The sequence below is a fragment of the Emys orbicularis genome, chromosome 3 (genome assembly GCF_028017835.1).
Source record: "Emys orbicularis isolate rEmyOrb1 chromosome 3, rEmyOrb1.hap1, whole genome shotgun sequence".
Lineage (NCBI taxonomy): Eukaryota > Metazoa > Chordata > Testudines > Emydidae > Emys > Emys orbicularis.
Window position 1 is genome coordinate 92,718,643 of NC_088685.1, and position 13,740 is coordinate 92,732,382.

Consider the following 13,740-nt stretch of genomic DNA (forward strand, 5'->3'; position numbering starts at 1 on the left):
GCTTTGGGGAAAGAGTCACTCCTGCTCGAGTGTCCAGTTTTTAAATATTACAAAGTTGTCAACCCTAGAAAATTCATGGTTATTTAGCACAACAAGCAAAAATGTCATTCATTTTTAGCTCTGTTAGTAATCCCATTCACTGGCACCTTTACTACTTACATTTTACCAAACAAGCCAACCACCCATTTATGAGCAAGAAACATGTAAGTCACTCAGACAACCATGCACTGGAAAGATACTTTTGGCTTCTAGCTACTGTGGTTTTTGTTCTCCCTCTCTCCTTCTTTGTCCGCTAAGTGGTACTGGTTGACATGTTAAACTATTCCTACAATCTCAGGATTCCCTCTCTCTCTTTTGAGAATCCAGTGCACCCCAATTCCAGATCTCAATTACTCCCTGAACAGAGCTTTACCTGCTTATCACAGATCTTTCCATGTTTTTAAGTCCGTCCTCCTAGGGAAAAAATCAGTTTAGTTAGAATTGGATTTTGACACCAATTCTACTTCATTTCAGAGTGATTTCCTGGGATATCTCATGTTTCCTAAACTTGTCCCATTGAGAATTATCAGTGTCTTAAATTATTGAATTTGTGGCACCTTATTGACTTCAATGGATTGCGATCAGGCCTTATATTAGCAGTTCTTTGTTTAAAGAAGAAAGTGGCCTGAGTGGTTCGCTTATGCCTGTATTATACCACACCCTGCTTTGACCACCGGCTGCCCCACAGTTCTAGAATAGAATCCCTAGATTCCTATGACCTCTTTCTAGCATCTCTACGTTTATCTACATAAAGTTCCACTTTTCTTCATCACAAATGGAGTAATAATTGAGTTTTAAATGCCAGTGCATGTCCTCAAACAGCTTACTGATTGTTCAGCCCCTCTGTCTTGGAGAATTATAGGGAAATTGGCTGAAATAACAAGGAAATTCTACACACAACTTGTATCAAAGGGCGCTCTGCTTACCACACCTGATGATTAGAAGTGAAAAGCAACAAACGGCAGGGCCTCACTCAGGCCTTGTCTACACTAAGGAAAGTTTGCAGAATTTTCCCATCGCTGCTAACAGTTTCTCAGTTTTAATGGTGGTAGAAACATTGAAAGCTGTAGTGTAGGCCAGCTGCTGGCATTTTAAGTCCAGTGCCATCTAACTCTGCTTAAAGTGGACATAGTTGATGTGGACCTTAAAATGCTAGTGGCAGCCAGTCTACAGTAGAGCTTCTAATGTTGCTAAAAATGGTGAAACTGAACTATTATCCGCAATGGGAAATTTTTGCCAAACATGTAGACAAGGCCTCAGTTCTTCACCCTGCACAAAGTAATAGGTGTGTCTGGTTTCAGCAGAATAAGCGAATCCATGAAGTAGTTTTACATTAATTTTATCCAGCAAATAGCAGTGATCGTACCTTTTTAAATGACTTTTGCTGGGGGGAGGCATGTGGGAGGGTTGTGTTAGGTGGTGATTCTGGAGCACTTTCCCTACAAGCAAATCAGGGTGTGTGTGTGTGTTTGTTTGTTTATTAAGCATTTGTTTTTTGGGAAGAGTTTTAAACATAACGTGTAGAAAAAAAAAATACTGTACTTTCCTTCTTTATATTCACCTTAAGTCTTCAGAGGATTTTATGATTTTGAAGATCTGTGATTTCTTATGAGAGAGGTAATGGTGGGTTGAGCTTGAAAGTTTTAGTAACTTGCCAAATTTAACCTTTTGTTTGAGTTCTGGTTTCTGCATTCCAGACCTCCTTATTGTGCAAATCAGCCATACACGCAGGTGTTGTTGCAGATGAGCTGGGTGGCCAGATCAATGTGATTCAGCAGAAAGGAGTAAGTCGATACAAAGGCATCCTGGCCAATGGCATCCTTTCACAGGAGTAAGTGTCACAGTAGTTTGTCTTTTTATTCTGTGTTTGAAAGCAACCCTGGAGGCATAATTAACCCACCACATCAGAGAGGGAACAGATGGGACACTGCCAACTCTTCCTCTTTCAGAAGAGAGAAAAATTGGAAGTGTTTAAGTGTTTCTCACTTAATAGTTGACCTTTGGAAGATTAATGTAATACACAATGTCATTTGGTTTGCTGACACTTAATTAAAATGGCATTAGTTTTGGGACACAGAGACATAGTGTCTCAAGTCGTTGGTGCATTAATGACTAGAAATTTTAGATTGTGCTGCTCTTTCTCTCTTTTCACATATTTATCAAATCACCTGGTTCGCAAATACACAAGGTTTTTGGTGTTCTGCAGACAAAATCATACCTTTTTAAATAGTCACTATGTTAAAAAAGCAATGATGAACTAATGGAAAAACCTCAAAAACATTAAAATAATATGCTTGAAGGAATAAATAGCAGTGCTGAGAAGTGGGAGAGTTTAATGAAAACTTTAAATACATTCACAAGCTTTTTGTAGCACTGTTTAAGATTACTAGAGCTACCATTTATCTGCTGCCCCTAAGTGGTATTACACCTGAGGCAAAAATAAAACCTCTTAAAATATCTAACTGTGCAGTGAGCACTTCCAGCAATTGTCTGTGTCACTCAGGAAGATTATTAATATTTTTAATTTTAAAATATCAGGAATATGGGTGAGGTGTTTATTGGTGGGGAGGGAAGCCCTCTCTCCCAAGCATTCTAGCAGGCTGAGTGCCTGGGAGAATATTTTTTCTTCACCCATAGTTTCCCGCTCCCCCTAGTTTTTTTTTCCCAAGCCCTCCTGACATCATGTGATCACCCAGTCAAACCATTTCTTTGTGAGCAGTACTAAGAATATTCACAAAGGTGAAATCTGGAATCTATTGAAGTTAATGGCAAAACTCCTGTTGACTAGGATTTCACCCAAAATGTATCAGGGTTATAAACTCCTGTGCTTCCAGGCATAAGTCAGCCACTAACTGCATGGGGACTGAAGATTAGAAAAAACTTCCCTCATGAGCATGTTATTTCGTAACTGTCCATTATGAGGTATGCCACCCATCCCTTAAGTATCTGGTACTTGCTGTTGTTGGGATCAAGATACAGGATTAGATTGACCACTGATCGTAGAACTAAATTGGGAGGTGAGAGGGGAATAATTTCATCGTATTTCAAAATATGAGTGAAGTGAGTGTTTGCCAGAAAGATAAAAGACAAAATTAGTAGGAAAACACACTGTATCTGTATTTCAAGTTTTTAAAAGGGTTTCGTAATATGTATTTCAAACACTGAATAGCTATTCTGTTCTCGGAACACACGCACGATAACTAAAACGCCTCAGAACTGTCAGCGCTGGAAAGGATAACTCTTTGGCACCTAAACAATAGTATTTTATGAGTTTTAAATACTCCTTTAAATAAAGGCTTTCTATACTTTTTTAAAATCTCATTTACAGTGGATTTCAGTATTAAAGATTTATTTCATTTAGTGACTCTAACTGAAGTTGATCTCATCAAAAGCTACTTCTGCTTGTGTGCATTGAGCCCGTAAATGTGTCTGTATTATAATTTGATGGTTAAGTTATGAATTGCTCACTTACCAGCTCCCCAGAACTGACCTTGGCCTCTATGGCTTCATTTTTTATGCTCTGTTATCTGTGATTTGTAGTTTCCATGATCTATGTGTGGATCTAGACACATGTATTGTATAATGAAGATATAGTGGCCATGGCTCAGATTTATCAGGCATTTCTGACATCTTAAGTGCAAATGTATCAGCTTTTACTTTGTCACCCGAGCTTGCCTATGAGTAAGGCCCTTTGTCTTCAGTTTTTACTGAATTCCTCCCCTTCCCCCCCCCCCCCAATTTTCCAGATTTTGAAAAAAGCAAGTGTGTTGGGTTTTACTGATTTTTTTTTTTTTTTTTTTTTTTTTTTAACCCGAATTTTGCAAGTGCTGGAATTCCCCAGACCTGGCTCCCTTCTCGAAGTCCCTGCTGGATGGCACAGTGTGCCTATGCAGAGAAGGGTAACTACCATTGGCAGCTACTGCTGCTGCACTGTGGAGGAGCAAGATGAGTAGGGAGCCAGGTTCCAGCCCAAGACTGCTGCAGCAACAGGCCCCACAGGAAACAGGGTTCCTATCACCTCCTACCAACCCACTGCCTCTGGTGACTACCAGGCACCCTCCCATCCCACACCCAGAGGCCTTTCATGTTTGGTTTTTACAGATTTTTCACCCACTGCTAATTTAAAAAAATAAAATAAATGCTGATAAATTCACCGGAAATGTTTAAACAAAATAAAAAACAAAAACAAAGGGCTCTTACCTGTGAGGGACTCTGAGAATGCAAGAGTATTTTTCTGTCTTTGAAAATAGAGATAATTGTTTAGGAATTGTACAGATTAAGGTTTGGGTTTAAACAGCATTGTTTACAAAATCTCCTTGAGGTGGACTCTACTATTAAAGTCCTCTTTTGAATGTAAACGTAGTGCAACAGAGAATCTTTCTTTGCACAAGTATCATCACAAGAGCCTTATAGCTCTCACTATCTGCTCAACAGAACTCTTAAGATTAATAAGGAAATGGGGAGCTTTATAGTAGTGTGCCTTACTGACTGTTACATTATGTGAGAAAGTGAATGTTATTTGAGAAATGCCACCTATCACAATATGAAAATGATGATTTACAGTAATTGGATTAGCCCAGTTTTAATGACCTGCAAACTGTAAAAGCTTCTTAAACAAAAACATTTTAGAAATTGTAACCTTCCCTCTTTTAGCTAAAGTTAGAGGCATTTCTTTTAGACGGAATTTCAGTGCCTTTCTTTGATGCAAAAAAAAAAAAAAAAAAGACTTTGTAAGAGATACGTTTGTAAACATTGCTCTAGGAGTATTATAATTCATTGATTTGATAGGCTTTGTGAGCCATCAAGCTTTGTGAGCTTTTGACAGTGGACCACTTTGTATTTAATAAATAAGCAAACATGCCTTTGGCTTACATATGCTTTTGGATGTAATGTAAAATTCTGACATAGAGCATACAGAGCCCATCTGTGAGAAATGCCCTAGAGGACTACTAGTTGCACTTTCTGCTTTGACTCACCTGAACCCCCCAATAAATCAACTCCTTCTGTACAGTCTCTATTTATGAAAGTCTTGGTTTTTCTTTAATCACCAATATTCCCTATCTAGAAAGTGGTGAAGGGAAGTGGTACTTTGACTGGTCTTTTCATGTGGCCACCTGTCCCTTTCTATTCTCAGTTTGCTATAGCTTGGTTCTCAAAATATTTAATTCTGTGGGCCACTATTAGCCCACAGACAAACTGTCCTGGATGACCGTGAAAAAGCAACCTGGAGGGGAGTTCTTTTGTCATTTAAGTACAGAAGTTACTTTAAAGCGTAACATACTCGCAAAGATTTTCCAAAGGGACTAGTGCAGTCCTCAAACTGTGGGGTTCACCCCCCTAAAGGGGTGCAGAGGAACATTCGGGGGGCGCTGGGCATGGTCAGGGAGGGAGCTCCCCAGCTCCACTCTGCCCCCTGCTCCACCCCCAGCCCCGCTCCATCCCCTGCTCCAGCCCCACTCCGCCCCCAGCCCAACTCTGCCCCCAAGCCAGCCTTTAGCCTCAGCTCCTCCCCCATCCTCAGTTCACCCTCCAGCTCTGCCTTCAGCCCAAGCTCCTCTGCTGAGCCAACTGTGCATTAATGGAGGGGGAGCGCGGACAGATTCCATTACTGGTGGGGAGGGGGGACAGGAAGAGTTTGGGCACCACTGGACTACTCATTTTTGGGTGCCTAACTGGCAAAATCCTGAAGGGAACAGATTTTCAGGAAGCCCAAGCACCCATCCCTCTGAACATCAGGCCCCTTTAAGATGCATTTTGATGGGCACCCATAATCCGTAGTCACTTTTTAAAATCTTTGCTACTTTACTGTTCTGCACTATTATGTGAGGTTTTGTGGAGTGGGGCAGGATTATTTTTTGTTTAATGTCCTATATTAAAATAACTCCATGGGTGGGGGAAGTGGGGAGAGAAGACAACAAATGTGGCCCTGTCTTCAGAGACAAAAGAGACATTTTTAAAACTTTAGTTGAACTTGATTATGGCATAGCCATGCTATAACCAGATTAAAACCTCATTTTTTAGCCCTGTTAGAGAATGAGTGTTTCTTTTTAAGCCGTTTGTGGTATCATTTGGCCACATTTAAAGACCAGACTAAAGTGTGATTCAGTTAAAACTAAGTTTAACTAACCGGGTCTGATTATCCTTGCACTTAAATTGGATTTACACCAGTGTAACTCCATTGATTTCAGTTGAGTTACTCTTGGTTTACATTCGTGTGAGAGGAAAATTGGGCTCATTGTTTGAGCAGTGCATGGTGGCTAGATACAGAGCTCCTGTTAACTTGGCATTTTGGCACTTTGTGATGGTTTTGGTGGCTTTTCTGTTGCTTTAGTGGCTTTTTCAGTAGCAAATGGGGAAATTGGGTTAGCATAAAAGTGCCCCAAAGTAGCATAGGTTCTGCGTAGTGGAGATGCTTAAGGGGAAATGTGTTTTGAGGATGATAGTCTGGGTTGGGGGAGAGGTGAATCATTTCAAAGAATTTGTATATGCCAGAACCTGTAAAGGATGGTCTGAGTTTTGTCATTGAGAGACCATGGCAAAAACAGGAGTGCCCTGACAAGAGGTGGAGGAATAGCAAGAAGATGTTGAAGATTGTCTATCTGGTCTGAGAGATTATGTTAGATACAGAATACTCTCACCCCAAAGTGAATATACTGATCTTGGGCTAGTTTGTATGAGCAGCTCCTGACATGTTCAATAACTCTTTTTTTTGTCATTTCCCCCCCCCCCCTTTGTTTTCTTATAGCGGCTCACTCTCAGACAAGCGGTTTGTGTTTACCTCAAATGGTAAGAAAAATACCTTTATTTTAGATATTCAAGTCTTGACTTGCAATTTTTTTCCCGGTAAAAGCTAAAATAACCTGAAAAATGTCAAACTACATATAATGTGGTGGCTTTGAGGATGCCGGTGTATTACAACTATAGCTTGTGATTGGGGAAAAGAAAAAGCCAGGAATAATTTAAATGCATGTGGTTGAGAAGCAGCTGCCATGATGTTGTGATAATATTACATCTGTGGTGCTGGTACATGAATGGAGTTCCACTTTCATTCTCAGGGAGGTGGGACTGAGGCTGGCTGAAGGAGAGGGACCATAGTAATCTGATATTGGATTGCCTGCTGCAAACATTATGCCTAATAGATATAGGGAGAAACAGCAGGGTGGAGAATTATATGAGCTGGTTGTTGTGGGTGGCCTTGTTGGGATATGCTGGGAAAATGCAAGTTGTCTCTTCCATCTCTCTCTGTATTGGAATTCCTTCTAGGCTGCAATAAATCCTTGAGTTTGGGAGATGGATTCATCCCCAACAGCCATATTACAGCATCGTCCTCTTGGGAAGAGACCAGTGAAATTGGGGAAAGTGTTCAGTGGTCTCCTGACAAGGCCTGGCTTCAAGTCCAAGGGATTTCATGGGCTTCCAACCATAGCAGCCACCGGGAGTGGTTGGAAATAGACTTGGGAGAGAAAAAGAGAATAACGGGTAAGTTACCTACTGAATTGCTGGTTCCCAAGCCTGAGGCTTAAGTTCTTCTTCAAGTGATGTCCCTGTGGATGCTCCATTTTAGGTGTTTGTGCATCCCTGTGCTCTTAATCAGAGATTTATGGTAGCAGTGCCCGATTGGGTCACATGCATGGTCCCCGTCTCGCGCTGCTTCAGGCGGTTCACTAGCGCTGTGCAACCAACCCTCCCTCAGTTCCTTCTCTACCACCTTTGGCTACGAGTCAGCGCATTCAGCAGCACCTCAGAGCTTAGCTAGAATAATATACCCAAGTTTAGTTCTAGTTTTATTATATATTGTCAGCCCTTTTTCGTTTTTGTCCCCATTTATTCCCCCCCCCCCAAAAAAAATCCTAATTTGTTTTCCTGATTAGAAGTAGGTTTTTGTTGAACCGTTATTGCCAGTTCTCCCCTCAGGGGAGGGTGAAACTCTCCCTTCAGGGGCATGCCCGGTTCTCTGGGCTTTAAATGCTGCCTCACCTGTAGGCTATCGATTCCAGTGTCAGACAGGCACGCTCAGTGTGTCCGCTGCCTTGGCGAGACACATGTTCTTCAAAAGTGTCCGCACTGCCATAAGCGAACAGCCAGGATCAGGAAAGCCAGGGACTTGCAGCTAAAGCTGCTCCTAAAGGAGAAGTCCCTCAGGCCAGCATCTGAGCCAGAAGCCAGGACTCCCCCGGGACAGAAGTCCCCTACTGCAGCCTCTGACAGAGGCACTACTTCTAAGTAGTAGATGCCACCATCAGTACCGAGTCAATTCTTATACAAAAGGATTTGGCAGTCTCCTCAATGCCTGAGTCGCCTATCCTCAGCACTGACATTACCCTGACTCGCTCAGTACCAAATCACCCTTCTACTCCATCTCACCCAGCTCCCCCTCTTTCGAGCGACAAGGATGATGTCGATGATGGAGAGATTTATTCCCACCACTCTTCTCCCATCCGCAGTATGGCAGGACATGCCTCCACACTGCACACAAAGAATCCCAATGGTACGGGTACCCGTGGATGGCACCCATACCACCTCCACCACAGTGGCTGTGTTGGACACAAGGGACGGCGCATCCCACTTACCACCACAAACCTCCCAGGGAGAGCACACATCCATCACCTGCACTGTTGGTAACAGGACCATCTCAGCCCCCTGAGGACATTCTAGCAGAACAGGATGAACCCTCTGACCAGGACATTGAACCTACCCTTCACTTTTCTTCTTCTCCTGATGACAGCATCGTGCCCCCCCCCCCCCCCCAAACACTAGGGACGACTTTAACAGTTTCAAGACCTCTATAGGAGGGTTGCCAGCTCCTTGGACATCTCTCTAGAAGAAGTTCAGGAAACGCAACACAAGCTTTTTGACATTCGACACACATCTTCCTCCTCTAAAGTTGCCCTACCCATGAATGATGCCATCATGGAACTGGTTAGGCAAATTTGGCAGACCCCAGCAACAATTCCACCAACTTATAAGACATCTGACAAAAAATATTATGTGCTATCAAAGGGCACAGAGTTCCTCTTTTCCTATCTCACACCGAATTCCTTGGTTGTGGATGCAGTTAACAAACAGGGTAGACAGCAATTCCTGAGTAGGGAATACAGGAACACAGGTTTGGGCTGAGCTATCTTATATGCCTTCTGACATATCAATTATCTGTAAACATTACATTGTAGACATTCTACAATGTATTCACACAGTCAGCAATAGAGCTTGGCTGTTGTATCCTGATCAACCTGTAAATGGCTCTTTAGGGTCTATTTATGATGAACTCCCTGTATCAATAAATGACTGTCTAAGCCTGGTCACTGAAACAATGGTATGTTCACATGAAAGGCGCTCCTGTTGCGAGCTCCTTGCATTGTCTAAAATATATAAATTAGTCACTTGTAAACGGATAAAGACCCTCGTAATGGACCATAATCTGAGAGATCCATTGCCATTTTTGGGTCAGTAATCTTTTAAAATTCCATGGCATGTATTTACATAAAGAGCATCTTGAAAGTTTCCTAACCATATAATTTAAATCTGTCATGTGAAATCTCTTCCTGCATTGGTGATGGAGTTCTTTTTAAATACGCCTTGCATGTAACAACAGTGATTGGTTGACAGTGTAGCCTGGGATTAATCTAAGGTTTAAAGTACACCTTTCACAAAAAACAAGTTCTTTATTTAGGTGGTTACTTAGAGTTAATTAAGAAGGTGAAGCATACACGGAAACGTTACGTTTTAGTTAATACAAATATAATTGAAACCGTAGAAAAATCAATACACGTAAATAAAATAAGATTAAGTACAGTAACGTGGTTTCCCACATTACTTACAATTTTACATTGTGCATACTTGTAATCTTATGGAGACCATTAGAACTAAAGATAGAAGAAACAGTGGAGCCCACTACAAGAGGAAATTGCTGGGCCAGGCTTCCTGCCTGGCAGCCCATGCCATTATCCCGGTGTCCCAACTAGAGATGGGTTTGACAACCCTTTCTCCGCCTTTTTTCATTCCATCCACATACATCTGGGAGCATATCTGATCAAGTCTCAGACCCCTATTTATATTTGGTATTCCAGGAGACCAATTTTAGGGTTCTGTTTGTTCATATGTGGTATTCTGGTTGACCATAATTACATTTCCGACAGTTAACCCAATAATTCATGTCAGTCCCTTTCCTAGTAGTTTTGATATGTTAATGTGGTTAGCTTTTATTGCAAAAAGCCCCTAAGATTTTAGCATATGTTCAGTTGGGTTTATCTGTTTATTACATGATGCACTGCTAAACTATTAAAGGATACGTATTGCTAGATTTTATAACCTTAGGTCAAGCATGTATTGTTTCATAACCTTGGTCAAGCACATAATACTCATGCTAACTTATGCCAACTGCCAACTTCTATTAGGTGTCATTCTAAGTCCTTAATGCTTAAAACTATTGCCAAGCCTATTTTTACTACATATGTTTTGGTTCTCCTCCTCCTTACTGGTACAGCTTCAATAACTTCCATTATTACTTCTATAAACATGCTTAGCAAATGGATTATATTTTACCCAAAACTATAGACTTTCCAAGATCAGGTCAGGGGTCCACAACAGAAGCCATGAAATTCATAGTATAAAACTGATTTTCTTCCCCAAACCTGTTGGATTTTTTTGAACTCCAAACTTAGTTTGAGAGGTGAATGAATAGTTTTTAGACAGAACTGTACCTATATTTTTAACACACTTCCTTTTTGAGTTGTGTATGAAAATGTTCCTTTTAAAAAAAGCTAACAAAATATGTTTTTTCTTTTGTTACAAGGGATTAGGACTACAGGATCTACTATGCTGAAGTTTAACTTTTATGTAAAGACCTTTATTATGAACTATAAAAATAACAACTCAAAATGGAGAACTTACAAAGGAATCCTAAGCAATGAAGAAAAGGTAAAGGGGGGGATGGGAACACGAAAGAAAAAATTCTCTAAGATGCTTTGATATTGAAGGAAAGATTTTCACTGTCATGAAAGATTAGGCAGTCTTCATCAGTGTAACTGCATCAATGTAATTTACTGGTGCAGTACGTCTGGGGGCTTAGTTACACACAAAAGTTACCCCAGGTTAAGCAAAGGTGCTATTTCAAACCAATATCGTTAAACTGGTGCAAAAAGGCTGTTTGGCCACTTTTTGCGTTAGCTCAAGGAATCGATGTAAACTAAACCAAAATACTTGCTCTTAAGCCAAAATGTCCACGCAAGAGTATACACAAGTTTAACTTAAATCGATTTAAAAACTAAAATGAAAGCAGTGCAGATATCTCATGTAAACAAGGCCTACATTAGAGGGTTGCACTGGTGTAATTACATTGAATTTCCATGTTGGTCTACTCTGAACAAATCCCAAGAGCCTGATCCTGAGTGTACTCTCATTATTTTCAATGGAACATGTGGGAGCTCAGCATGTTGCAGCACCAAAGCCTAGCTGATCATCAGTTCTCATTATACCCAAAATCTTGCTGTAGAGGGATCTTTACAGACCCTAAAATTCTGAATCGAGAAAGTGGGTTCTTATTATCTCCATGTATCCTGTAGTTTAAATCATTTGGAGAGAAATTTTGTTTGCACAATGTGGACTTCCTCGGGATTTTTAGGCCTTGGCTACACTTGCAAGTTACAGTGCATTAAATCAGCCCCGGGTACCATAACTCCTGAGGTATCCACACTGGCAAGGCACTTAGAGTGCCTGGACTCTGCAGCTGGAGCATTCCTGGTAATCCACCTCCACGAGAAGCATAGAGCTTGCTGCGCCCTGGGGTGTCAGTGTGGATGACATGTTGCATTACTGCGCTGTGATTGGCCTCCGGAAACGTTCCATAATACCCTGAAGTCAAGTGACCGCTCTCGTCATTGTTTTGAACTAGGCCGCAGGCATGCGGATATCCCCTTTCAAAGCTCCGTTTCTCACAGCCCTCATGCTTATCTGCTCCGGGACACAAAGCAAACCATTACTGTGGAATGCTCCTGCTACACAAAGCAAACCATTACTGTGGAATGCTCCTGCTGCAGAGGCAGGGGTGTGTGTGTGTGTGTGTGTGTGTGTGTGTGTGTGAGAGAGAGAGAGAGAGGTGGAGGGTGGGAGCTGATGTCGGGTTTCCCCCTTTCCCCTGCCGCTGTTTGAACTTACAAGATAGCATGCTGACACACACAGCCCCCCCATGCTTTGCAAACCCTTTCCGAAGCACGCTGCAGCCACTTGCACACTGGAGTAGCTACCACAATGCACTGCTCTCTCTGGCGTTGCAAGAGCTGCTAATGTGGACATGCTCCACAGTCACAAGGAGCACAGTGTGAACACACAGTAGCGCTTTCCCTGCTGCTGTCTCCAAGGGCTGGTTTAACTCCCGGCACTCTACATCTGCAAGTGTAGCCATGCCCTTAATATTCTACAGCCTCAGTTTTTTGCCTGCAGTGAAAAATTGGTACAGTAACGGTTCTGAACTATGCAAACTAGATATTTAAAGTTTGCAGGTTTGCACTATTCCACAATGATAATTCTTAAAAGTTTAAAAAAATTGACTTGATTGTTTTTAAATTCCATGTGAATCAAAGTTCCATTAGGGTAAACTTCTAACTGGTTCTACATTACGCCATCATTTTAAAAATCTCATAAGAAACTGTTATATATGATCTTAAACAGAATTAATTGAGCCAGGGCTTCAGGTTTATACACTTTTCATTTAAACAAACAAATAAAAAGGTCCACTTGTAGAATGGGCTGACTGATCAGACAGATTTTGTAAATACAATGAAGAGAACATAGTCAAACAGTTCTTCCTCGAGTAGTGTCCCTATGGGTGCTCCACTCTAGGTGTGCTCATCCCTGTGCAGTTGATCGGAGAACTTAGATAGCAGTGTCCGTTGGGCCCACACCTGCACGCTCTCTCCTCGTGCTGCGCCATGAGGCTAGCCAGCGAGTGCGGGCTAACCGTCCTCAGTTCCTTCTCAACTGCCCCTGGCTAGGGATGGAACCATTAGCTGTCCGTTAGCTGGTTAGCAGATCGTTAACTTGCCTTTTCATTTGAAAATCTTTAGCTTTTAAAAACTTTTTAGCTTTCTTCTGACTCTTTATTTGGCTGTGCCTAAAAAAAGAAAAGACTGTTCTTGTGTTGACCCCCAGCCATGGTGAAGGGTATCCCCAGCTCTCCTGGCTTCAAGTGTCGCACTTGCAGTGAGGCGATCCCAGTAATGGACAAGTACTCCCAGTGCATTCGCTGCCTTTGTGAGGGCCGACTGAGATCCCACAAGGACAGAGCGCCGCCAGAAAATCATCTCTATGGAGGCTCTCCGACCCCAGCCCTCTGGCGGGCGTGAGCCTTCCCATTAACCTTTGACTTCGAAGGATAGTGGGTCGAAGAAACAGTCCAGGGACCCCTCTCACAAGTCAAAAAGAGAGCAGGAAGTCCCCTCAGCGAGCCCAGGAATAGCCGAAAGCGATCACCATCTCGCTTGGTATCCTCTGCGCTGCCAGCACCGAGATCATCTGACACCCATGCCTCACGGCAACCATCGTTATCTGGTACCATTGATAGGCCCAAGGACTCTTTGGGCACAGGCATTGAATCTTTGGCACAGAGAGAGAATGGCAAACATCCCAGTACATGAGCTGACGGTACCACCAGTGGCATTGGCCCATCTGGCACTGGAGAGATCAGTATGAGTGAGGTCCCCATCA

General features: G+C 42.2%; 1 protein-coding gene across 1 annotated transcript in view; it reads left to right on the forward strand.

Moving 5' to 3' along the window:
- Positions 1–13,740, forward strand: part of DCBLD1 (discoidin, CUB and LCCL domain containing 1) — a 72,285-nt gene that overhangs the window by 47,417 nt on the left and 11,128 nt on the right. Inside the window, exons 6-9 of the mRNA XM_065401423.1 lie at positions 1,737–1,870; positions 6,785–6,825; positions 7,303–7,518; positions 10,832–10,956. Coding sequence (XP_065257495.1) covers positions 1,737–1,870; positions 6,785–6,825; positions 7,303–7,518; positions 10,832–10,956 — 516 coding nt within the window. The remainder of the gene's footprint in view (positions 1–1,736; positions 1,871–6,784; positions 6,826–7,302; positions 7,519–10,831; positions 10,957–13,740) is intronic.